We start from the raw sequence: 25,772 nt of genomic DNA, 5'->3' as shown, positions 1-25,772 counted from the left end.
TATATAGGCATCACATCAAGCAGCTCGAAGCATTCCACATGCGTTGCCTCTGCAACATCATGAAGATCTGCTGGCAAGACAAAGTGCCCAATCTTGAGGTCCTCGAGAGAGCCCAGATGACAAGCATCAAAATGATGATCATGAAGTCACAGTTACGTTGGACCAGTCATGTCAGCCGCATGGATGCCAACAGAATCCCCCACCAGCTTCTCTATGGTGAGCTCTCCCAGGGCATCCGGCATATAGGTCGTCCACGAAAACGTTACAAGGACACCATCAAAGCCAATCTGCAGTATAGCAGTATCAAACCCAGGGACCTTGAGAACGCCGCCAGCGACAGAACACAGTGGCGTGCAGCAGTCAGAAATACCTGCATCGCCTTTGAGGAAGACCGCTGCCGGCGTCTACAAGAGGCACGCGAACGACATCACAGAGCACCAGCTGCGCACAACCCACTGACTGCGAACTTCCCATGCACCATCTGCAGCCAAATGTGCACCTCTAGAATTGGCTTGTATAGCCATCAGAGGGCACACCATGAGACCAACAATAGATGATTTCCTCAGATTTGTCATCATTGGATCGATGGACTACCAAGACTATGTTTGCTCTTCTCCAATCTTCTGGGACCTCACCCATCCACCACAAATTCTCAACAATAATTATTAACGGTTCCAAGATTGTTTCAGCTAGTTCCTTAAGTACCCTAGGATGAATTTCATCAGACCATGACGGCTTGAATACCTTCAACTTATTGAAATACTCTTTAACCTGTTCCTTCCCTAATTTGGCTTGCATTTCTTTCACCCTTGTTGTTAATATTAATTGTGTGGCGTATCTGGTCACCATTAACCTTTCTAATGAAGACTGAAGCAAAAAAAGCACTAAACACCTCAGCTTTTCTTGATGTCATCAGTTATTAACTCTCCTCCCTAAGTAGAGGACCTACATTTTCCTTCATCTTTCTCTTGGTCCTAATGTATTTAAAGAACTTCTTTTCATTGCCTTTTATGTCCCTTGATAGGTGTAATTCATTTTGTGCATAGCCTTTATAATTTTGTCTCTACATACTGCTGATACTTTTTATACTCCTCCTTAATAATAAATTCATGTTTCCACTTTCTGTAGAATTCCTTTTTTATTTTCAGGTCATTAATGAGCTCCTGATGGTACCATATTAGCCTCTTCTTATTCTGCCTAGATTTCCTTTGCACTGGGCTAGTTTGGACTTGGGACTTTAATATTGTCTCCTGGAGAAACTGCCAGCTCTCCTGAACTCCTTATTCCCTTAGATTTTCTTCCCATGGGGCCTTACCTACCAATTTTCTGAGTTTGTTAAAGTCCATTGTCCTTATTCTGCTGCTCTCACTCCTTCCTTTCCTTATAATCATGAAATCTCTCATTTCATGGTCACTTTCACTCAAATTGCCTTCCACCTTCAGATTTGCTACCAATTCCTCCCTATTGGTCAGAATCACGTCTAAAATGGCTGTCTCCCTGGTTACTTTCTCCACTTTCTGGAACAAAAATTTGCTCCCAATATATTCTAAGAACTTACTGGACATTTTGTGTTTTGCCATGTGACTTTTCAATAGATGTCTGGATAGTTAAAGTCTCCTATTACTCCCAGGTCCTGTGTTTTGGATATTTCTGTTATTTGTTCTAGAAATGCCTTATCCACCTCCTCTTCCTGATTTAGTGGGTAGAGGTCCAGAGTCGCACTTTAATTGTGCTTCAATATCAAAGGGATAGTGCCTTAGATTAACAGAGAACCTGGTGTGATCTGGAGTAAGCAGGAATAACAGACAGTGACAAACAGATAAGGAACCAAGACTGACAAAGAGAAGATTGTATAGGAAGAGGGACAGAGGGAGAAGACTGGGATGGACTGTAAAGGCGAGGCCAGATGAGGGCATAGTAGTTTGGCCATAGGTAGAGTCTGAGATAGCTGGGCCTAGGCAAAGCAGCCCCTGAATGACTAGGGGAAGTGGATATGAACTGGCCTAGAGCAGGCCTAAGGAGAGTAGCCCAGCAGAGTGTACTGGTGCTGAGACTTTGGCAGATCACATGGCTGCTGTAACTAGCAGAGCTAGTGTTTGGACAAGGCAGCTGACTTGTGCACAAAAGGTGTGAAAATCCTCAGTCACTGCAGAGAATCCAGCAAGCAGCACCTTGGGGGCAAGAACACCTAAGCCAGCAGCCGCTGAGAGACACTTGCAGGAGATAGACCAACATCCTGCAGGCAATGAGAAGCAGCCAAGGATGGAACAGTCGTCTCTCCAGGCTTCAGACCATCAGGAGGGTCCCAGTAAAGGCAGGGGCAGCTCTAGCTTTTTTTCCGTCCCAAGCACGGCAGTCAGGCAGCCTTCAGCGGCTTGCCTGCAGGAGGCCTACAGGTCCTGCGGCTTCGCCGTTCCCACTGCCAAATTGCCAACAATCCACAGGACCAGCAGGCCTCCTGCAGGCAAGCCGCCAAAGGCTGCCTGACTGCCACCCTCAAAGGGACCGGCAGGGCGCCCCCCACGGCTTGGAGCACTGGTGCCTGGAGCCGCCGCTGAATAAAGGGCAAGAATTGGAAAAGGTTCAATGGCCCTTGAGGTGACACAGCTTATGTTTTAGAGCAGGGGTCTCAAACACATGGCCTGTGGCCCCCCACGCTCTCCCGGAGTTATTTCCTGTGGCCGCCAAGCTCCCCTCACCCACTGCCCTCCCCCAGTGTGCCGCATCCCCGACCCTCTGCCTACCTCCAGGCACTTCCCGCCAGGAGGGAGGGTGAAGGAGCAGGGAGCTGAGCGCTCAGGGAAGGAGGCGGAGAAGAGGCAGGGCCAGGGAGGGGATTTGGGGAAGGGGTTGTAATAGGGGCAGGGAGGGGGCAGAGTTGGGGTGAGGACTTTGGGAAGGGGTTGGAATGGGGATGGGGCCTCATGGAAGGGTGGAGTGGGGGCAAGGCTGAGGGCAGCGGGTGTGTGTGTGTGGGGGCTATTGTACCTTTATATGAAAAGGTGTCAGTGATGCGGCCCTCGGGCCAATGTACTAGTCCTCATGTGACCCTCGTGGTGATCTGAGTTTGAGATCCCTGTTTTAGAGACTACATCAGAAGGGTACAGATTCTCAGCACAAAAGGGAGTTAGACTGACTACAACTCTGAGTGACACCACAGGTGAAGCACCAGAAAGGGATGCTGTGGCCTCAGTGTTACTCTCAGGAAGAGAAGTGCTGATGCAAACAATGTGGGACCAGATGCTTAACTAAAAAACTATGTAGTGGGTCCCCCTTCCTGCAAAAATATGACCATCAGGTGACATCCAGAGCCAAGCTAAGGCCTATCAGACAAATGCCTAAAACTAAATATTCCTCTCCATCTTAAGGGAGCAGTGCATTTGAACAAGCTCTGAGGGATAAGGATAGTCTTATGCCTTCCTACTTGACTGCCCCAAGACATTGTTAGCTGATGTGATTGCAGAGCCATTGGCCATTATCTTTGAAAACTAACGGCAATCAGGGGAGGTCCTGGATGACTGGAAAAAGGCTAATGTAGTGCCCATCTTTAACAACGGGAAGAAGGAGGATCCGGGGAACTACAGGCCAGTCAGCCTCACCTCAGTCCCTGGAAAAATCATGGAGCAGGTCCTCAAGGAATCAATTCTGAAGCACTTTGAGGAGAGGAAAGTGATCAGGAACAGTAAGGAACTGTCACGAAAGGCAAGTCATGCCCGATTAACCTAATTGCCTTCTGTGAGGAGATAACTGGCTCTGTGGATGAGAGGAAAGCAGTGGATGTTATTCTTTAACTTTAGCAAAGCTTTTGATACGGTCTCCCACAGTATTCTTGCCAGCAAGTTAAAGAAGCATTGCCTGGATGCATGGACTATAAGGTGGATAGAAAGCTGGCTAGATCGTCGGGTTCAACAGGTAGTGATCAATGGCTCCATGTCTAGTTGGCAGCTGGTATCAAGCAGAGTATCACAAGGGTGGGAGAGATTGCTCAGTGGTTTGAGCATTGGCCTGCTAAACCTGGGGCTGTAAGTTCAATCCTTGAGGGGGGCACTTAGAGATCTGGGGCAGAATCAATACTTAGTCTTGCTCGTGAAGGCAGGGGGCTGGACATGATGACCCTTCGGGGTCCCTTCCAGTTTTATGAGATAGGTATATCTCAATATATTATTATTAAGGGTTGGTCCTGAGGCCAGTTTTGTTCATTAATGATCAGGAGAATGGCATGGATTGCACCCTCAGCAGGTTTGCAGATGACACTAAACTGGGAGGAGTGGTAGATACACCGGAGGGTAGGGATAGGATACAGAACGACCTAGACAAATTAAGAGGATTGGGCCAAAAGAAATATGATGAGTTTCAACAAGGACAAGTGCAGAGTTCTGCACTTAGGACAGAAGAATCCCATGCACTGCTACAGGCTGGGGACTGACTGGCTAGGCGGCAGTTCTGCAGAAAAGGACCTAGGGGTTACAGTGGATGAGAAGCTGGGAATGAGTCGACAGTGTGCCCTTGTTGCCAAGAAGGCTAATGGCATTTTGGGATGTATAAATAGGAGCATTCCTAGCAGATCAAGGAACATGATCATTCCCCTCTATTTGGCATTGGTGAGGCCTCATCTGGAGTACTGTGTCCAGATTTGGCCCCCAAACTACAAGGATGTGGAAAAAGTATTATTATTATTAATTGGGAAGAGTCCAGCAGATGGCAACAAAAATGATTAGGGGGCTGGAGCACATGACTTATGAGGAGAGGCTGAGGGGACTGGGATTATTTAGTCTGCAGAAGAGAAGAATGAGGGGGAATTTGATAGCTGCTTTCAACTACCTGAAAGGGGGTTCCAAAGAGGATGGATCTAGACTGTTCTCAGACAGAACAAGGAGCAATGGTCTCAAGTTGCAGTGGGGGAGGTTTAGGTTGGATATTAGGAAAAACTTTTTCACTAGGAGGGGGGTGAAGCACTGGAATGGGTTACCTAGGGAGGTGGTGGAATCTCCTTCCTCAGAGGTTTTTAAGGTCAGGCTTGACAAAGCCCTGGCTGGGATGATTTAGTTGGGGATTGGTCCTGCTTTGAGCAGGGGGTTGAACTAGATGACCTTCTGAGGTCCTTTCCAACCCTGATATTCTATGATTTGGTTAGGGATTACTCTGCACTTTCTATTACTAACCATTAAGACTTGGTACCAAGAGTATTTATTCTTTTTTTCTGAGAGTCCTAATCTAATAAGGAATTACTGAAACCAGGTGGGATTGGAGTGTTAAAACCAATGGTTATAAACTATTTAGAAAGGACCGTGTGTACAAAAGAGGCGGGGAACTGGCACTCTAAGTCCAAAATGAACATAAGAACGGCCGTACTGGGTCAGACCAAAGGTCCATCTAGCCCAGTATCCTGTCTACCGACAGGGGCCAATGCCAGGTGCCCCAGAGGGAGTGAACCTAACAGGTAATGATCAATGGCATTACTTGTTTCTGAGTCACTGATAACTCAGAAGAAAATTATCTTGAATGCTTATGGATCAACATCCTAGTAGACAAAGCACAAGATTGGGTATTGGTTGGTGTCTGCTGAAGACCACCAAATCACACTAGGGAACAGGACGACCGACTCCTTACGAACCTATTTATAACGTGTAGTGAAATTGCATGATCATGAGGTACTTCAATTTGAATGACATATGCCAGAGGCATCATGCATATCCTTGAAATTTCTAAATATTATAGACAGCAATTTCCTAATTCAAAAAGTGTCGCATTCAACATGGGAGATTCTGAACTAGGCCTTGTTGTGACAGATAAAGAGGAGCTGATCACCGAATGAAAAATAAATGGTAGCTTAGGTACCACTGATCATGACTTGATCACATTTATAATGTACAAACACAATAAAGTCCAGGCCACTGATATTTTATACAAATCTGGTGCTTTAAAAGAGCCAATTTCACAAAGCTAAAAACAATTCTGAGCCAGATCAGCTGGGAGGAAGAATTTAATCAGAAAAATATAAATGATAATTGGGTATTGTTTAAGAACATGTTACTAGATGCCCACAATCAAGGAAGAAGGCCATAGTGGCTAAAAAACTGGCCTGCTTTAGAGGGGAAGTGAAGGCAACTATATAAAAATAAAAGTAACATATAACAAATGGAAGACAGAGGAAGCTGACAGTAATGAATATTAATCATAATTGTAGAAAGGTAATAAATTGATAAGGGAAGCAAAGGGACTGGTCAGCAGAGGTAAGGACAAATAGAGCTACTATAAGGTGGGTGTAAAACTGTTTGGGAAACTGTTCCCAGAGAGTCGTTACCAGCGGTTCATAGTCATGCTGGAAGGACATAACCAGTGGGGTCCCGCAGGGATCAGTTCTGGGTCTGGCTCTGTTCAATATCTTCATCAATGATTTAGATAATAGCATACAGAGTTCACTTATAAAGTTTGCAGATGATACCAAGCTGGGAGGAGTTGCAAGTGCTTTGGAGGATAGGATTAAAATTCAAAATGATCTGGACAAACTGGAGAAACGGTCTGAAGTAAATAGGATGAAATTCAATAAGGACAAATGCAAAGTGCACCACTTAAGAAGGAACAATCAGTTGCACACATACAAAATGGGAAATGACTGCCTAGGAAGGAGCACTGCGGAAAGGGATCTGGGGGTCACAGTGGACCACAAGCGAAGTATGAGTCAACAGTGTAACGCTGTTGCAAAAAAAGCAAACATCCTTCTGGGATGTATTAGCAGGAGTGTTGTAAGCAACACACAAGAAGTAATTCTTCCACTCTACTCTGTGCTGATTAGACCTCAGCTGGAGTATTGTGTCCAGTTCTGGGCTGCACATTTCAGGTAGGATGTGGACAAATTGGAGAGAGTCCAGAGAAGAGTGACAAAAATGATTAAAGGTCTAGAAAACATAACCTATGAGGGAAGATTGAAAAAATTGGGCTTGTTTAGTCTGGAAAAGAGAAGAATGAGGGGGGACACAATAACAGTTTTCAAATATGCAAAAGGTTGTTGCAAGAAGGAAGGAGAAAAATTGTTTTTCTTAACCTCTGAGGATAGGACAAGAAGCAATGGGCTTAAGTTGCAGCAAGGAAGGTTTAGGATGGACATTAGGGAAAAACTTACTAACTGTCAGGGTGGTTAAGCACTGAAATACATTACCTAGGGAGGTTGTGGAATCTCCATCATTGGAGATTTTAAGAGCAGGTTAGACAAACACCTGTCAGGAATGGTCTAGATCAGGGTTTCTCAAACAGGGGTCGCCGCTTCTGTAGGGAAAGCCCCTGGCGGGCCAAACCGGTGTGTTTACCTGCCCCGTCTGCAGATCCGGCCGATTGTGGCTCCCAGCAGCTCCCATTGGCCCAGAGCAGTGATCCGCACCAGTGGGAGCTGTGATTGGCCGGACCTGCGGACGGGGTAGATAAACAGACTAACTTGATATCTTTTTTTGATAATGGTAACAATGTTGATGTAATATACTTAGACTTTTGTAAGGCATTTGACTTGGTACCACATGACATTTTGATTACAAAACTAGAAAGACAAAAGATTAACATGGCACATAATAAATGGATTAAATGCTAGTTAACTGATAAGGTCTCAAAATGTCATTGTAAATGGGGAATCATAAGTGAATGGGTGTGTGTCTAGTGCGGTGCTGCAAGGATCAGTTCTTGGCCCTATGCTATTTAACATTTTTTATCAATGACCTGGAAGAAAACATAAAATCATCACTGATAAAGTCTGCAGATGAACAAAAATAGGGGGAGTGGTAAATAGTGAAGAGACAGGTCACTGATACAGAGCAATCTAGATTGCTTGGTAAGCTGGGCACAACCAAATAATATGTATTTTAATAGGGGTAAATGTTAATGTAGGCATCTAGGAACAAAGACTGTAGGCCATACTTACAGGATTGGCGGCTCTATCCTGGGAAGCAAGGACTCTGAAAAAGATTGGCGATTGTGGTGGATAATCAAGTTGAACAGGAACTACCAGTGTGATGCTGTGGCCAAAAGAGCTAACATGATCCTTATATGCATAAACAGGGGAATCTTAAGTAGGAGCATTATTTGGCACTGGTGAGACTGCTGCTGGAATACTGTGTCCAGTTCTGGTGCCCACAATTCAAGAAGGATGTTGATAAATTGGAAATGAGTTCAGAGAAGAGTCCCAAGAATGATTAAAGAATTAGAAAACATGCTTTATACTGACAGACACTAGAAGCTCAATCTATTGAGTTTACAAACAGACAATTTTAAAATCAAGATAGGATGTTTTTCTAAAAGATCTGCTCTAGGAATTATTTTTGGGAAGATCTCCGGCCTATGCTATAGAGGAGATCAGATGAGATGATCACAGTGCTCTCTTCTGGCCTTGGAATCTAATGAATTCTTTTTTATCACTACAACAAACAGGTGCATGATTTATTACATGCAACCTACCAAGGGCTAGAACCTATGGGGGGTCTAGTGGTTGAAGGAACTGACAGGGTGTTTGCCCTGAGCTCATGGTACATGCACATGCTATCAAGCAGCATAAGGGCCACTCACTTAACCAGAGAATTTCAGAGCTAATGTTATACCCATTCAGTCAAGAGTCATCAGTATGAGGATCCTCTGAAATGTTCTCTTACCTCTCAAACTTGGCAAGGATATCAGCAACAATTACACGACTCTCAATGGCCCTGTCCACATGTTGATTGCGTTCAAAGAGGGCAAACATATTACGACTGTCCTCCATGGCAAGCCCTCGGATAAGCTTCTCAACCACCTGCAGGGGTGAGAGATCAGACACCTTGTGTACTGTACAACACTGGGTATTATCACTCACACAGAAGTCAGCGTTTAAAATAGGAAGAGGGATCCCCAAAGCCACTTCCTCCCATTAGAGCTCCAAATCCATCTAACTACGTGCAGGAGAATGTCAGGGTTGCATCACCCAGTAAGAGCCCAAAGGTCTCATCTCAGAAGTGGCAAGCAGGATTCTGTTAAATTATTTCTTTTCGTAGATTCATAGATTTAAGGCCTGAAGGAACCATTACATTATCTAGTCTGACTTCCTGTATATCAAAGGCCTGAGAATTTCACCCAGTTACCTCTCCATTGAGCCCAGTAACTTGAGTTTGACTAAAGCACAACTTCCAGAGAGACATCCAGTCTGGATCTGAAGCCATCAAGAGATGGAGAATCCACCACTTTCCTTGGGAGTTTGTTCCAGTGGTTAGGAACTTCCAAACAGTGTTTCTGAACATTCAAACAACAGTTCTCTCTCTGTAGGTTCTTTATGTCCCTCATCACCGTAGCAGTTGAGAACTGGGGTTGAGTGGCAGCAAGGACTCCCTCTCAAAAAGCTTATTATGCAGACAATCTCAGACATCCCTGCACCCACTACCATCACCCATCCTATTACATCCCTGTGCCCATTAATACTACCTATGCTATTACCTCTCCTGCACTGGTGTGGGAGTTGATGGTGATTTTACAGGAGCCACCGCCATGGCAGTACACAGTTGTGGTCATTTCTTCACGAGTGATGAGAGCCAGTATTTCCTCCTGGGAGGGCACAAACTCCCTGGTCTTGGTTCTCTTCAGGGAATCACTGATGAACTGGGCATACCTGTCTATTTCTGTGCCTGGGAAGAGGTCTCTTACTCTAATTGTAAAGAAAAGCAGAAAAGCTGTTACATGATGAACAGAACATGTCCAAGTGCAGGTATATTTCTACATAGCATGGAGTACCATAAGCACAGCATCCCACAGAAATGTGTTGCCAAGTACAGCCATACGAAAAAAGGCCCGGATGCACCAAGGGACTTAGGCATTGCAATGCTCAGTGTCACAATGTTTAACTTTTCAGTGCCTAGAAAATTCAAGGAACAACAATGGGATCCACAAAGCCTGAGTTAGGCGCCTATGCTCCCCATACAATAAATGGGGAGAGAGAGGTGCCTGAGAACGGGATCCACAAAAACAGTATGCTAGGCAGGGAGCTGCTTAAGTTAGCCAATGGGAGATACCTATGAGGGGGCGTGTCCTAAGACCCACGCCCTCAGTGAATTAGGCACCTAAGTCCAGACTGCAGCAAGGCTCCTTCCTCTGTTTGTGATCCACAGTCAGGAGCCCCACCCCTGGAGTCAGGCAGCTTAGGTGCCTACGTTGTTTCCTGTGAGAATGACTTAGGTAATAGCCTTACTCCACATAAAATGTCCAGAAGAGTAGGATGTGGTACTCCCCTTACAACTTTTACTTAATCTGGGATGGGGAAAGACAGATTCTATTCTCCCCCTCAGGAAGAGGGGGAGAAAGGATTTGAACAGGGGTCTCCCTTATCTTTCAGGAGAGTGCTCTAACCAGTCGGCTAGGGGATATTCTGATGTGGGATTCCCCCAGTCTCTCTTACTGAAGCTGTATATAATTTTTTTGAGTCATGGGGACAGAGAGAGAGAGCAAGAAAGAGAGAGAGAATAGTCCAGTGGTTAGGGCTGTGATGCTGGCAGGCCAGGTGCCAGCTCTTGGCACGACTGCAGGCATTAGGTAAGAATGGACATACTCATAGCTGGAGACCAGATCAGTTCAACTGTATGTTAGTCTGCTCAAAATAGGTATTAGTTTTATAAGAATCTAGTGTTTAGACTCTATGGAATGCTTGTAAGTTGCTGCCTGCATTAACCTCACTTATAATGTCTGTATTCCATGCTATAAGAAAATGTATAAGTTTTGCTTTATAACTTTGAAAATGTTTGCTCTGAATTTGTGAACCCAGGTACGGGAATTGTCATCCCATCCCCCATCCATCCAGGAGGGCTATCAACATTTAAGCGGACAATTATAAGACAAAAGCTTTATTAATTGCCCCATCCACCCATGAAGAAGGTCTGGTCCCATCACTCTGAATACTAGAAAAGGGAAATAAAAATAACTGATGTGAAGATTTTTCATCTCTTTGCTGTTTGAACTCTCACAGGGCTAGAGACACCAAACTGAAGCCAGAAATCCCCAGGAGTTATCTCCTGGATCCACCCTGAAAGACACTTTGAACTGATAGATCTCTATAAATACGTCACCCTTAGGATTTAGATGATAACTCAGTTGTGTCTATATGTTTGCTTGCTTTAACCTATAAGTAACTCTCATTTATTTTTCCTAGTTAATAAACCTTTAGGTCAGTGGTCCCCAACCTTTTCATCTGGCGGGCACCAGACGAAGGACCGTGGCAGTGGTCGAGCATCCGCCGAAATGCCACCGAATTTCTGCGGCATTTCAGTGGTGACGCCTTTCGATGACGTCACTTGTCGGCAGCAAGCAGCGTCATCGAGAGGCGTTGCCACCAAAATGCTGCCAGCCAGGACGCGGGCGAATTTAGGCACCGCGTTGGGGACCCCTGCTTTAGGTAGTGTATTATGGGATTGGCTACAGGCGTTGTCTTCATGTAAGATCTAGGGTACCAATTGATCTGGGAAAGTGCCTCATCTCTTGGGACTGGAAGCAACTAAAATACGGTAAAAAGCAACAAAGAGTCCTGTGGCACCTTATAGACTAACAGATGTATTGGAGCATAAGCTTTCGTGGGTGAATACCCACTTTGTCAGATGCATGTAATGGAAATTTCCAGAGGCAGGTATATATATGCAGGCCAGAATCAGTCCGGAGATAACAAGGTTATTTCAATCAGGGAGGATTGGGCCCTCTTCTAGCAGTTGAGGTTTGAACACCAAGGGAGGAGAAACTGCTTTTGTAGTTGGCTAGTCATTCACAGTCTTTGTTTAATCCTGAGCTGATGGCGTCAAATTTGCAAATGAACTGAAGTGCAGCAGTTTCTCTTTGAAGTCTGGTCCTGAAGTTTTTTTGCTGTAGGATGGCTACCTTAAAATCTGCTATTGTGTGGCCAGGAAAATCCTACAGGTTTATGTATATTGCCATTCCTAATATCTGACGTGTGTTCATTTATCCTTTTACATAGGGACTGTCCAGTTTGGCCAATGTACATAGCAGAGGGGCACTGTTGGCACATGATGGCGTATATAACATTGGTGGATGTGCAGGTGAATGAACCGGTGATGTTGTAGCTGATCTGGTTAGGTCCTGTGATGGTGTTGCTGGTGTAGATATGTGGACAGAGTTGGCATCGAGGTTTGTTGCATGGATTGGTTCCTGAGTTAGAGTTGCTATGGAGTGGTGTGTGGTTGCTGGTGAGAATATGCTTAAGGTTGGCGGGTTGTCTGTGAGTGAGGACTGGCCTTCGAAGTTCATGCTGATTTCCTGAAAGACAGACGAAATTTCCTCAAACCTGCCCAAGGTCTGTGAAAACGAGGGATCATTGTCCAGGATGGGTTGTAGATCACTGATGATGCATTGGAGAGGTTTAAGCTGAGGACTGCAGATGATGGCCAGTGGAGTTCTGTTGGTTTCTTGCTTGGGCTTGTCTTGCAGCAGGAGGTTTCTGGGTACACATCTGGCTCTGTTGATTTGTTTCCTTATTTCCTCGTGTGGGTATCGTAGTTTTGAGAATGCTTGGTGAAGATCTTGTAGGTGTTGATCTCTGTCTGAGAGGTTGGGGCAAATGCAGTTGTATCTCAGCACTTGGCTGTAGACAATGGATCGTGTGATGTGTCTGGGATGGAAGCTGGAGGCATGAAGGTAGGCATAGCGGTTGGTGGGTTTTCCGTATAGGGTGGTGTTAACGTGACCGTCACTTATTTGTACTGTGGTGTCTAGGAAGTGGACCTCCCTTGTAGATTGGTCCAAGCTGAGGTTGATGGTGGGGTGGAAGCTGTTGAAATCATGGTGGAATTCTTCTAGTCTCCTTCCCATGGGTTCAAATGATGAAGATGTCATCAATGTAGCGTAGGTAGAGAAGGGGCATGACTGGACGAGAGCTGAGGAAGCATTGTTCCAGGTCAGCCATAAAAATGTTGGCATATTATGGGGCCATGCGGGTGCCCATAGCGGTATCACTGGTCTGGCGGTATATATTGTCACCAAATTTGAAATAATTGTGTGTGATTTTTGCTGTAAGTGACCATTTACCAATAAATCTAGTTTGTCTGGATGGCACGATAGACTGGAGAGTTTATGGGGACTGTCTGTGACTCCAAAGTACGAGTGCTGTAGTGATTCAGGAGTTCACACTTGTTACTGGCTGGCATGAGCCACTCCAGACAGCGTGACAAGGGAGGGATAGCTCAGTGGTTTGAGCATTGGCCTGCTAAACACAGGGTTGTGAGTTCAATCCTTGAGGAGGCCACTTTGGGATCTGGAGCAAAAAATTGGTCCTGCTAGTGAAGGCAGGGGGCTGGACTCAATGACCTTTCAAGGTCCCTTCCAGTTCTAGGAGATTGGTATATCTCCAATTATTACCTATTTTTACCTTTATTACCACCCACCTGGGTGGGAGACCCAGTCCCCTGGCTCCAATGACTTTAATGAATGAAAACAGAAAGTTAAAGCAGAATATAGTCATAACTTAATTATACTATTTTCTATTGTGACAAGGCAAGCAGGGGGCAAGGAGGCTGAATGCTGTAAAGCAACAGGTAGCAGGATCTAGGTGTGCAGGATAAAGGTTGCAATGCCATAGGAACCAGTGGAGTGGGAGAAGCAGATGAACACTAGAATACAGGAGGTAGCAGGAGCTGGCCATGGAGGAAAGAGAGGCTAGCTAGGTTTCTAGGTCCCAAGTTGAAGATGATGGAATTAGTGAAAGAAGTGGCAAGTATCTGCAAAGTGGCTCTTACCTTCTGAGGTGGAACTTGAGATAGCGGAGGATCCCTCTACTGGGAAGGAAAGTGCAGCTCATGCAGGCCATCAGCTGCCAGTGGTGAAGGTTTCCAGAACTGTTGGGCTGTGGGATGTGGTTAGTTTGTTTGATTAGTTGACAATACACTTCATCACGAAGGGGCTTTAGGTCATGGCAGGTCTGCAGAATGCCTTGGATAATGGGAATGGGATCAGACACTGTCTCAATCTCCTGCAGGGAGTTAAAAATCTTGATGGCTTCATCCTGCAGGCTGCTGTAGCCCTTCTCTTGCTGCACTGTAGTGGGATCACAGAAACAAAGCAGACAGGAGTTCAGCATTTCCCTGAGCCCCTGCTTGCCAAGCACACAGCGTACCAGTTTGTGGACTGTGCCTGACCATGAAACGGTAGAATGGCAACATGAGAACAAGCATTACTGGTCATCTCCTGATCCCAGGAAAGCGCCTTCTTTAAATGTAAAACTACACCACTGTCCAATCAGTAAATTAAAAAATTAAGCTTGTCCACATTGCAAATCATGCATATTTTTAGCTATACATAAAAACAAAGAGTAGTACCCTTAAAAGGACATTTTCAATTTGAAATCTAGTCAATTTCAAAAAATGAATTCAAAGCAGTTTGAGGCACTGTCCTGGTGTCCTGAGGCCCCTGACAATTTTTGCAATCCTGTTTTCATCTTTTCAGAACGTTTAAGTCTCCCCTGTTTTTGTGAGGGACCCACACAAATGACAAGGGAAACAATGGATCAGATGTACAGGTTGTAACTTGCTCTGGGGCTTGGGGTCATTATCCCCTTACATTTGATCCCTAAAAGAAAAGAAAAACGTTCCTGTCACAGCTTCCTGCTGCCTTGCCCAGAGGGAAATAAAAGTCCCATGACAGCTTCCATTACCCAAGGGTCCAAACCTAGGGCGGCTTCTTTCCGCACAGTCCAAACCAACGAAACCCGAAAGAAACAGTTTATACTGGGCTTCTAGGTCCTGGGAACTATTGTGGTCCTCCTCAGTAGGAGACAAGCAATTAATTTCACAGTTTCTTTCTTTCTCCCTTCCCAGGCTTGGTTTAGGCATGTACTCAGGCCAGGTCCATACCACATACCTATATTGGTATAACTACATCGCTCAGGGATGTGGAAAATCCACACACTGAGCGACAGTTATACAGACCTAACCCCCGACGTAGACAGTGCTATGCTGGTGGGAGAGCTTCTCCCGCTGACACAGCTACCGCCTTTTGGGGAAGTGGATTAACTATGCCAACAGGAGAAGCTGTATGTGAAGATGAGCCCCTAGTTTGGAAGAAATCAGAGGATTCCTCTCTCCCGGGCCTCTGACTCTTATGGTTTCCCAATTAAGAGGCACAGCTGCTGGCTCCACCTCCTAGCATTCTAACAAGCCAGAGCAGTGAGCTCCTCTGCCTAGGCCTGGCTGCTCCAGCAACCTTTAGGAGACAACTCTCAGCCCAGTGAAGGCGTTTAATCCCTTCCTGATCCAAATAGGGGTAGGGCACATACACTCCCTTATCCAGTGGAGATAGGGATACTGACTGTACTAAGAAAATGCTGCCAATGTACAAAGCAAACACACTGAAATATGAGAAAAAGTGTGTGGGGGGCGGTGGGGGGGGGTCTAATCTCTGTTATTAATGATTTCTGGTAACAAAAGTAGGTAAGAAATGTTCAGAGTACGTTTCCTAAGCTGATGCAATCCCTTTGAGGTGTACATTTAACAGGTGGAAGAGGAGTAGCAAACTCTACATCTGTACACTGGGGTCAAGTTCATGTTCACAGAGTAGTCACAGCACTGAACACAGTTTGCATTGGGCCAATTTCCTCTGTCATCCCAGACCTTGTACTCAAAGAGGAAAAGTGTTTGTGGCAGATTGTCTCAAGGCTACGCACAGGAGAGAGGCGGATTCATAGCAAGGTCTGGGGACAGAAGGGGCTGGTCCCTCTGCCAACCCAGGTGTGCATAATAGTCCCAAAGGGGACAGAGGGTCAGGCTCCATCCCATTTTGCACCATGGGAACAGGGAGCCTGTGAATGCTATCAACGTACTGGAGAGCTCAGACTATCGCAGGGGCGGCTCTATGTATTTTGACACCCCAAGCATGGCAGTGAGGCGGCTTTCGGCGGCGCGCCTGCGGGAGGTCTGCTGGTAACATGGATTTGGTGGCATGCCCGCGGGAGGTCCACCGGTCCCACACCTTTGGCATACCCACCGCCGAATTGTCGCCAATACCGCGGCACCGGCAGACCTCCCGCAGGCACGCCGCCGAAAGCTGCCTGCCTGCTGCTCTCACAGCGACCAGCAGGCCACCCCCTGCGGCTTGCTGCCCCAGGCACTCGCTTAGTGTGCTGGTGCCTGGAGCCATCCCTGGTGCTCAGGGTCTGCATTATTCAGTACTTGGGGCAATACTCACATAGCACCTTCTCCTCTACCCCAGAGGGATAAGAGGTTTCAGGGACTCTGCAAAATGAAAAAGCACTTACTATTGATACTGACATCTCCATAGGGCAGTGGCAGCAATGGGGAATGAAGAGGGTGCTGAGTGTATCTCAGGATAGGGTTCCTCCTATATGTCTGTTCCACTGCTTCGAAGTTCATACTGTTTTCCTGAAGGACAGAAGAAATTTCCTCAAACCTGCTCAGTCTTTCCCCAGAACTCTTCATATAGCCAGGTTTAAACAAGAGCTTCTCCCATCAGAGTTCCATGCGGGGCCCAAATAACTAGGTAACAGCTCAGTTAACTTGTACTGTAAATATTTGTATAAGAATTGAAACCACCTCCCCCAGCCTGAGACTGTGACACACAAGTGCCTGAGGGGAACTGGACATACTGGTTTGTATGTGCCCAAGCGAGCATGTCCACAAAATCTTATAGCTGGGAGTCACACTTGTCAGAGGAAGTCTGAATCCTAATGTGCACAAGGGGTTCACATGTGATTCAGTTCTGTGGATTCTGTCACATGTGCATGAGGAATCAGGATGTGTCTGGGATGGGGACTCCTGATGTTTGACCACAGGGGAGTCATACATACCTGGGTTGGGGACTCTGACATTTGTGCACTCAGGAGTCACATGCCTAATAGGAATGGGGATCCCAAGGTTGATGTCTGCAGGATCTGCACATGATGGCTGACGTGGAAGTTTCTGATTTGTGCATAAGGGGAATTTACACACACCTAGTATGGACTCCAATGTGTGCCTGGTGAAACCCCACAGTGGGCTTAGCCTGAACTCCTGCAGAATAGTTTATATCTTGAAGCATGACATTTGATTATTTTAGCTGTATAATTACAAATGTTTTCCCTCAGTCCTTTTAAGACACCAGTCTTCTCTCCTAACATACCTAAGATAGTGACAGTGAATCAGGTCAGCTGCAGACAATAGCACAGGAACCTCGGTAGAAGTGAGGGGGCCACAAGGGCAGGTGGAGGGATTGGGGCTCCCCACAGTGACCCAGAGTCCTGGGCAGCTTTTACCATGGCCTGGCTCTGGCTTCTGGCTTGACCAGCTTTAGGGGGAAGAGGAGGAGCTGGGGCAGGGCGATAGAGAGGGACCAGGCCTCATTGTGAAGGGGAGCTAAGGTCCCTACCACGAAGCGCAGCCCCTGCAGGCACTGCTGTGTGCCTGCCCAAGGCTTCCAGTCTGGGGTGGCAAAGCAGCCCCTTGGCCCCCAAATGACACCCATGTTAAAAAGTAGGTGGCCATGGCCCTGTTGCTTCCAGCGCCCCTGGCTGCAGATCTGGAATATTCTCCTGAACTTTGACTTCAGTGTTACCTACCCTGATGTCACGAATAAGCTGCTGTGTGGGTGTTTCTATGGGAACCTTGCTGTCAATGACTCCTTGGATGGCAGAGGCCCAGCGCATGGCTTCATTCAGTAGCTTGGTGTAGAGTCGGTATGAGTGCTTTCGACCATGGACTATGATGTTCCAGTAGCCTATGGGCAAACAAAGGTATAGGAAGATGGAACTTGACTGCAATTTTCTGACTCCATGTGCATGCAGCATGTGGCCGTAGAAATACATTGCTGAAAAAGTGACAGTCTTATCAAATGACATGTTGAAATTGGCTTAAATGGACTGTGTGGACAGGAGCTTTTCCCAAGGAAACCACGTCTCAAGGGAGAATCCCAGTCCACGTCTTGATCCACCTCCATTCCTCCCGACCCACAAACGCAATCTGCTGCAGGTGATGGTGGAGCATTCCGGTTCCCACCTCCCTCAAAACAAACATTGTTTCATGGCAGGGTGACTCCACCCCACTTCACCCTTTGGCTCTAACAAGGCATAAAGGTGGGGGAAGCCATAACAGAAGGTAGCAAGTATGAGCTATCACTATGATTGGAGCTCAGTTTAAGTAGTGTACTTATTTATGGAGGGTTTCTACTCACTCGCAGATAAGGCTGTGTTTAGGTTTGCACTTTAAGAAGGACTCAGAGCCCTCGGTTTCACATGTTAAGGTTGGAATTTAGTCTCCAATTTTTAAGCACCTTTGCTCTTCCCAGACAACTGTATCTCTCTATTTTTTTGTCAAAGATTTACTAATTTCTGCAGAGGAATCATTTTAGAATTTTAAACCTGTTAAGTCTTCCTGAGACTGTAAACGTTTGGTGCTCTTATGGCTGGAGAGCCAGTCACTAAAAAAAACAAAAAAAAAACAAAAAACAGTTACCTTTTCTGTAACTGGTGTTCTTTGAGATGCGTTGCTCAAGTCTGTTCCATATTAGCTGTGTGGGTTCACCACATGCACTAGTGCCGGAAGTTTTTCCCTCAGCAGTATCTGTAGGGGACTAGCCTCCGGCACCCCCTGGAGTGGTGCCTGCATGGCACGGTATAAGGGGCGCTGCTGGCTCCCCCCACCCTCAGTTCCTTGTTGCCGGAAAACTCCAACAGTGGCAAAGGACGGTGGGTCATGGAATAGACATGAGCAACACATCTCGAAGAACACCAGTTACAGAAAAGGTAACTGTCTTTTCTTCTTTGAGTGCTTGCTCATGTCCATTCCATATTAGGTGACTCCAAAGCAGAACCCCTGGAGGTGGGTAGGAGTTCACGGATGTGTAGTTTGCAACACAGCTCTGCCGAACGCATCGTCGTCCCTGGTCTGCTAAGTGATGGCACAATGAGTGGTAAACATGTGGACAGAGGACTATGTTGTGGCTCTACAGATGTCCTAGATCAGGCCTGCACAACTCGTAAAGCGGCGAGGGCCACATTCCTCCAAAGAAAACAGCTGAGGGCCGAAACCTCCCAGCCCGAGGAAACACCCTGCCCCAGGGCCGCCCAGCCCTGCGGAAACAAACCCTCCTTCCCCAGAGTCGCCCTACCAAAACAGCTGTGGGCCAAAAAGGAAGGTTGGGGGTGGGGAGGTGATATTTTATTTTAAATCAACCAGGGGCTCCCAGCTAAAGAGGTGGCTGGGAGCCCTCAGGGTCAAATTAAAGGGCCCGGGGCTCCGGCGGCTGGGGGAACCCGGCAGGGCCGGCTCTAGGTTTTTTGCTGCCCCAAGCAAAAGAAAATTTGGCTGTCCCCCTTCCCATCCCTGGGCTCCCCCCATACCCTCCTGCTGCCCCAGTCCTGGGTTCTCCCCCCACCCACACACACCCCCTGCCACCCCAGCGCTGGGCTTCCCCCTTTCCTCCCCACCAGTGCCCTCCCTCCACCCTGCTGCTGCCCCAGCCCTGGGCTCCCCCCCACCAGTGCCCCCACACACACCTCCTGCCGCCCCAGCCCTGGGTCACTAGTAACTCGCTCCCAGGGCGGGTCATTCAGCTGGAATTTCGGATGTGCACAAAACACAGACAGGATTGGTTCCCATATGGTTACAGAGCTGCAGTAAAGTGGAACAATTTTCAACTTGTGTGATTGGAGGATATCTGGATGCATATTATAAGACTGTCCTCCATAAATGAGGAAAAGTTGAGGTGCCTTTATTATTCTTTTGTTCCACTCTTTCTTTCTATGGGGAATTTGCCAATGCAATATCACTGTCTTCCTTTCAAACAAACAAAAAGGCAATGGCTGTTGAAAATAGCAATTCCAGTCCTAATAAGCATTTTTTGCTCAATTTTATCCTACTTTTTCTACAGTAAGTTACAGTGGATCAGTATATTTGATTTGGGAGAAATGAAGTAAAAGCTGCCCAAACTGAGCTTGAGCACTCCTGAATTTTGAGGTGTTCAAATCTGGAAGGCAGGTGCTGGGGGTGGGAGAGGGCTGTGGGCTCCATGGGGGAGCATGGCAGCAACTGTCTGGAGCTGCAGGAGCCAGACACGCTGGTCTGAGTGGCACAGTAAGCGGTTTGGGGGTTGGAGATGGGGTAGGGGATTCTGGGGGGCAGTCAAGAGACAGGGAGCAGGGGGGGTTGGATGGGGCAGAGGTTCGGAGGGGCAGTCAGGGGACAGGCAGCAATTGGATAGGCATGGGAGTCCAGGAGGTTTATCAGAGGACAGGTAGGGGGTGGGGTCCTGGGGGAAAGTTGGGTGGGGTCTCAGGAGGGGGCAGTTGGGGACAAGGAGAAGGGAGGCTTAGATAGGGGCTGGGGTTCCAAGGGGCAGTTGGGGCAGGGGTCTGGGGAGGGGGCAATCAGCGGCCAGGGGCTGGGATTCAAAGGGCTCTGGGCTCCCTGCCCCTGCGGGCAGTGCAAAGCCCTCTGATTCCCGGCCGCGGCTGGGATTTAAAAGGATCTGGGCTCCCCGCAGCTGCCGGCAGCCCAGATCCCTCTGATTCCCGGCCGCAGCTGGGATTTAAAAGGCTCTGGGCTCCCCATGGCCGCCGGCAGCCTATAGCCCTCTGATTCCCAGCCGTGGCTGGGATTTAAAGAGCTCTGGGCTCCCCATGGCTGCAGGCAGCCCAGAGCCCTCTGATTCCCCGCCGCGGCTGGGATTTAAAGGGCTCTGGGCTCCCCATGGCTGCAGGCAGCCCAGAGCCCTCTGATTCCCGGCGGCGGCTGGGATTTAAAGAGCTCTGGGCTCCCCGCCGCAGCAGGCAGCGCAGAGCCCTTTGATTCCTGGCTGTGGCTGGGATTCAAAGGGCTCTGGACTGCCCACAGAGCGCCGTGGGGGGGGGATTTAGAATCCCCCGGCGGGCCGCACAGTGAGGCTCCGCGGGCAGTATGTTGTGCAGGCCTGTCCTAGATAGAGATGTGCGCCAGGGAGGCCGTCGAAGATACCTGTGATCTCGTTGAGTAAGCTCTGACAATCAGCGGCACCGGAACCCCCACCAGGTCGTAACAGGTCCTTATGCACAAGGTAATCCAATTAGAAATCCTCTTGGAGGACACCGGAAGACCCTTCATCCTATCTGCTGTAGTGATGAAGAATTGAGTTGATTTATGGAAAGCCCTGGTACTTTCTAACTAAAAAGCCAAGCCCCCCTTCATTAACGTGTGGAACCTTTCCAGCAGCAGGAACGCCCTGGTGCAGGTCGCGTCGAGGACCGCTCCAATGACCTCTATCCTCTGCACCAGCACTAAATTCCACTTTTTGTCATTTACCAGTAGGCCCAGAGAGCGGCACATGGCTTGGAGCACTGCGACATCAAGAACTGGAGCTGCCCTTGACAAGCCAGTTGTCAAGGTACAGGTAGATCTGGATACCCTGACGCCTGAGGTAAGCAGCCACTACCAACATGCACTTGGTAAACATTCTCAGTGCTGTTGCCAGGCCAAACAGGAGAACCACAAACTGGTAGTGGTGGGGCTGCACCGTAAACTGGAGGAAGCGTCTGTGCCTTTGAAAGATCGCTATTTGGAAATATGAGTCCTTCAAGTCAAGTCTCCCAGATCCAGGGAGAGATAGAAGCCAGGGAGACCATGCGGAACTTTACCTTCTTTAGGTACTCGTTGAGGTCTCGCAGGTCCAGGATGGGCCATAGACCGCCCTTTGACTTTGGGATTAAAACTACTGGGAATAGAACTCCTTGTTCCTGTACTCAAGAGGAACTTCTTCCACCACACCCAGCTGTAGCAACCTCTTTACCTCCTGCATAAGGAGACTCTCGTGAGAGGGGTCTCTAAAGAGGGCTGAGGAAGGCAGGTGGGAAGGGGGGGTGGTAGAAAGGAACTGGAGGGTATAACCCTGCTCCACTGTGCTGAGAAGTCATAGGTTGGAGGTTATAGTGGTCCAAGCAGGGAGGAAAAGGGAAAGGCGGTTGGAGAACAGTGGGACAGATGGATCCGGGGAATAGTCTGGTAGGTCGCCCTCGGGCGCACCCTCCAAATGACCATTTGGCCCCTTTCTTGGTATGGGTTGAGCCCAACTGGGCAGAGGGTGGGGGCGGGTGGCTCAGATGGAGCTTGTAGCCCTTGGCCCGTTTGTGGGGCTGGTCCTGCCGAGGCTGGCTCCCCTGGCCCTGAGGTTGCTGTGACTTGAACCGCCTACAGGCCGGGGCTGGGACATAAAGACCCAGAGTTTTCAGGGTGGTGCGGGAGTCCTTGCAACTTGCTGTCTGTTTGCTCCACAAATAGGGCTTGGCCATTGAAGGGCAAGTCCTGCATAGACTGCTGAGCCTCAGAGGACAACCCAGAGAGGAGCAGCCAAGATGCTCTCCGCATGGAGATAGCGGAAGCCATGGTGGGGCAGCAGCAGCATCCGTGTTTGATGCCGCCTGGAGGGCTGCCCTGGCCGCGGTCGTGCCCTCATTGAGGACTGCCCGGAACACCTTCTGGGAAGCCTCAGGGAGCAACCCTTTGAACTTGGCCATGGCTTGCCACATATTAAAGTCATATCGGCTAAGGAGGGCTTGGTGGCTGGCCACTCTCAGCTGAAGGCTGGAAGACGAATAAATCTTACTTCCAAAGAGATCCAGCCTCCTCGAGTCTTTATTTTTGGGGGTGGCCCTGGGTTGTCCCTACCTCTCTTTGTGGTTAACCACCTCTACCACAAGAGAATTGGGGGCAGGGTGGGAGTATAAGTTCTCATGCCCCTTGGTTGGCACAAAGTACTTGCGTTTGGCCCTCTTAGAGCTAGAGCCAGGGAAGAGGGGGTCTGCCACGAGGCATTAGTGATTTTGGAAACCCCTTCATGAAGGGTTAGAGACACCCTGGCAGGAGCCAAAGACATCAAACAGGAAGTCCAAGGGCTCTTCCAGTTCTCTGCCTGAAGGCCCAGGTTGGAAGAAACCCTCTTCAAAAGCTCCTGGTGCGCTTTGGTGTCACCCTGAGGAACTGGGTGAGGGGGCCCCGTGATAGCTTAGTCTGGCAACGATGAGGATGATGCTGGTGCCGTGGGAACCTCCACTTCCATTGGTGGTCCAGCAGCTTGCTCCCTGAGTCCTCCTGGACCTATGGGGTCTTATTCCCTGAAGCCTCAAGCACCAGAGGGGGATGGGATACCGAGGCCGCTGGCTTCTCTGAGGATCCTGATGCCAACCTGGCAACCTGGGAGGGTTGGGTGAACCCCCAAGGGCTCCATGGGTAGCATGGTGCCAGCCACTGCACCTGAGGCCATGGAACAGGCTTTGGTACTGATGATGTAGGGAACCTCACTTCGTACTGGAGGTATAAACAGAGCGGTTGGTACCGGGCGACCAGGATCGGGCAGCATGGTGGCTCTTGTCTGACCAGTGCTGGTCACTATGACCTGATGCCGACTTGTCCAAGTGAGACAGGTGTCTTGGTTGGGATCTTGGGGACCGATGGTGTTCCGCAGATCTGTGTCGGACACCCGGCGATCCACGCCTCATGCTACACAAACGGTACCGGGAGCTAATACAGGCCGGTCACATCTTCCTGAGCAGAGCGACTTACTACTTGGGAAACGGGCGATGACAGCCTGGTGATCTGCGATCTCAGACCCTTGATCGGTCCCGTGATCAGTATGGGGCCCTTAGCGACAGTCGGGGCCAGTCTGGGAGTTCTTGCTGGGTGGCATATGCCTCAGAGGGTCTATGCCAATCTACCAGTGAGGTATGATGCGATGGCGGGACATCCCCCTCGATGGAGAATGGTGCTGCTGCAGCGAGGACACACGCATAGGTCCCAGCACGGGTTTTCCCCAAGACTGAGGTACTGCTGGAGTCGGTGTGGGTGGCAACGGGAGCACCAGGGTCTCCTGAGCTACTAGAAGGGCTTTGGGCATCGATGGCACCTGAAGCTGGCCAAGGCCTGCACCGCTATCCAGAGTCACAGGCAAAGCATGGGATGGGCTGCACCGCTCGACCTGAGCTGCGGAGGCATTGAGCTGCCCAGCAGGGGTTGTGGCTCACCCCCAGCCCTCTCCTTTCCCTTACAGGAGATAGGAGATCTTCCCCTCACAGTGTTTTCGGCTTCTTGACTGGAGCCGTAGAAGGGACCAGTGCCAGCTCGTGAACGGTGCCAGCAGAGCACTGTGCATGGAGGCCGCAGTGCTCAGTGCGGAGTTGGACAGCTTTTCCGGTGCCGGAGCGAGTGCTGACTCCCTACAGAGTGCTTTCAGATGGATATTGTGCTCCTTCTTTGTCCTAGGTTTAAAGGACTTAACCTAAGCACTGTAGGCAGCTGGTATGTGGATTTCTGATGGGCATAGGCTGTTTGCAGTGATCGCAGAGCTTAAAGCCTGGGGACCGGGGTATGCCCCGTCCCCCGGCCGAGTCCCGTTCGGGACCAACGAAGAGTTGAGAACTACTACTAAGGGTAACTAAGACACTACTAACTATATACAATTATATTACAGATTTTCAAAGTTCGCAAGAGCAGAGAATGAAAGAACATTAGCTGAAGCTGCAGATGTTCCAGCACTGTCCCAAAAAGGAACTGAAGGTTGGGGGAGATGGCGGTGGCCCTTATGCCACACCATGTGGGCACCACTCCAGGGGACGCCAGAGCTGGTCCCCTATGGATACTGCCAAGGGAAAAACTTCTGGCACCTATGCATGTGGAAAGCACACACACATAATATGGAATGGACATGAGGAAGCACTCGAAGAACGCCAAGCTTCACACACTGATTCAGTCTCATCACTAAAATTTATTCTTAAACGTTAAAAAGAAGTATTCCTCTATCCATCAAAACCTATTTTACCCCTACAAGGAAAAGCCAAGAAAACTGCTCTGGTGCAGAGACTAGTTTGCCCCAAGTGCTAAGAGAATGGTGCACAGGGCTCTCCCTCTGGCACATGACACCTAGACCACCATCTCTCCACCATGCCATCCCAAATATCACAGCTGCCCAGCCTGCCTCCTTCACTCACAAGATCTACTCATCACAGAGACCCTGCAGTGCCAGAGAGGTGAAGTGGATAGCAGAGGGCCACAAGAGAGAAATCAGACTTTTGAGAAGACCAGGGGATAAAGAGATGGGGGCTGGAGTGAGAGGTAGAGCCCAGTTTTTATGTTCTAAGATCTCGGTGCTCATATAGACTGGTCTCTATTCAGTGCTGCTGGTCGATGGTCTAGGGAGTGAAGACAGCAGCACTACAAGGTGCCAACTCTGTGTATACTGAGGTACCAGTGCACCAAGGGCTCCCTCTGGTGGGCCTGCCTGAGCCCTGGTGTACTCAGGGCTCCGCACAGTGCTGCTGTTGGCTCTACTGGCACAAGAGAAAGCACTGCTGGGGGATGTTGCAGGGGGGCAGTCCCAATATAGGGGGCAGGGGTGATAAGGGAAGGGGTGCCCACGTTCTTTCCCCCTGTACATATCCCACCAGGCTCCCTGGGAGATTTTAAACCTCCCCTGCAGAAGTCCTGGTCCGATGGACCTGCTTAGGTCTGTAAGATGGATCTCTGCTCATCAACTAGAGAAAATGCATTAGATCGGGGTTCTCAACCTTTTTCTTTCTGACTCCCCGCCAACATGCTACAAAAACTCCAGGGCCCAGGGGGGTGGGGGTGGGGCGCCTCGGGCCAGCTCCGCACGGCTGGACCCAGGGAGGGAGTGCCACCTCTGCACCCTGACTCCTCTTAGTAGGCCACCCGCTTGTCTGGTTTAGGAAGGGGGCACAACCAAAAATTATAACTCAAAGGCATAGGCTCAGCCCAAAAGGTTTGAAAAGTGCTCAGGGTGCAGGCAGCAGGTAGCTCGGGGCTGTGTGC

At 48.7% G+C, this 25,772-nt stretch overlaps 1 protein-coding gene across 2 annotated transcripts in view; it reads right to left on the bottom strand.

Annotated features, from left to right (window-relative positions):
• The window catches only part of LOC120374953 (unconventional myosin-X-like), a 220,960-nt gene that overhangs the window by 29,473 nt on the left and 165,715 nt on the right, over positions 1 to 25,772 (bottom strand). For both annotated transcript variants that reach the window (XM_039495411.1, XM_039495412.1), the window contains 5 exons: positions 17,543 to 17,700; positions 16,247 to 16,370; positions 13,734 to 14,031; positions 9,445 to 9,652; positions 8,634 to 8,770 (listed from right to left, as the gene is read on the bottom strand). In XM_039495411.1, the coding sequence (XP_039351345.1) occupies positions 8,634 to 8,770; positions 9,445 to 9,652; positions 13,734 to 14,031; positions 16,247 to 16,370; positions 17,543 to 17,700 (925 nt within the window). The remainder of the gene's footprint in view (positions 1 to 8,633; positions 8,771 to 9,444; positions 9,653 to 13,733; positions 14,032 to 16,246; positions 16,371 to 17,542; positions 17,701 to 25,772) is intronic.

This window comes from Mauremys reevesii, linkage group 11, assembly GCF_016161935.1.
Source record: "Mauremys reevesii isolate NIE-2019 linkage group 11, ASM1616193v1, whole genome shotgun sequence".
Lineage (NCBI taxonomy): Eukaryota > Metazoa > Chordata > Testudines > Geoemydidae > Mauremys > Mauremys reevesii.
Note: the sequence above shows the minus strand (reverse complement) of the source record. Positions and strands in the feature narration are given on the sequence as shown.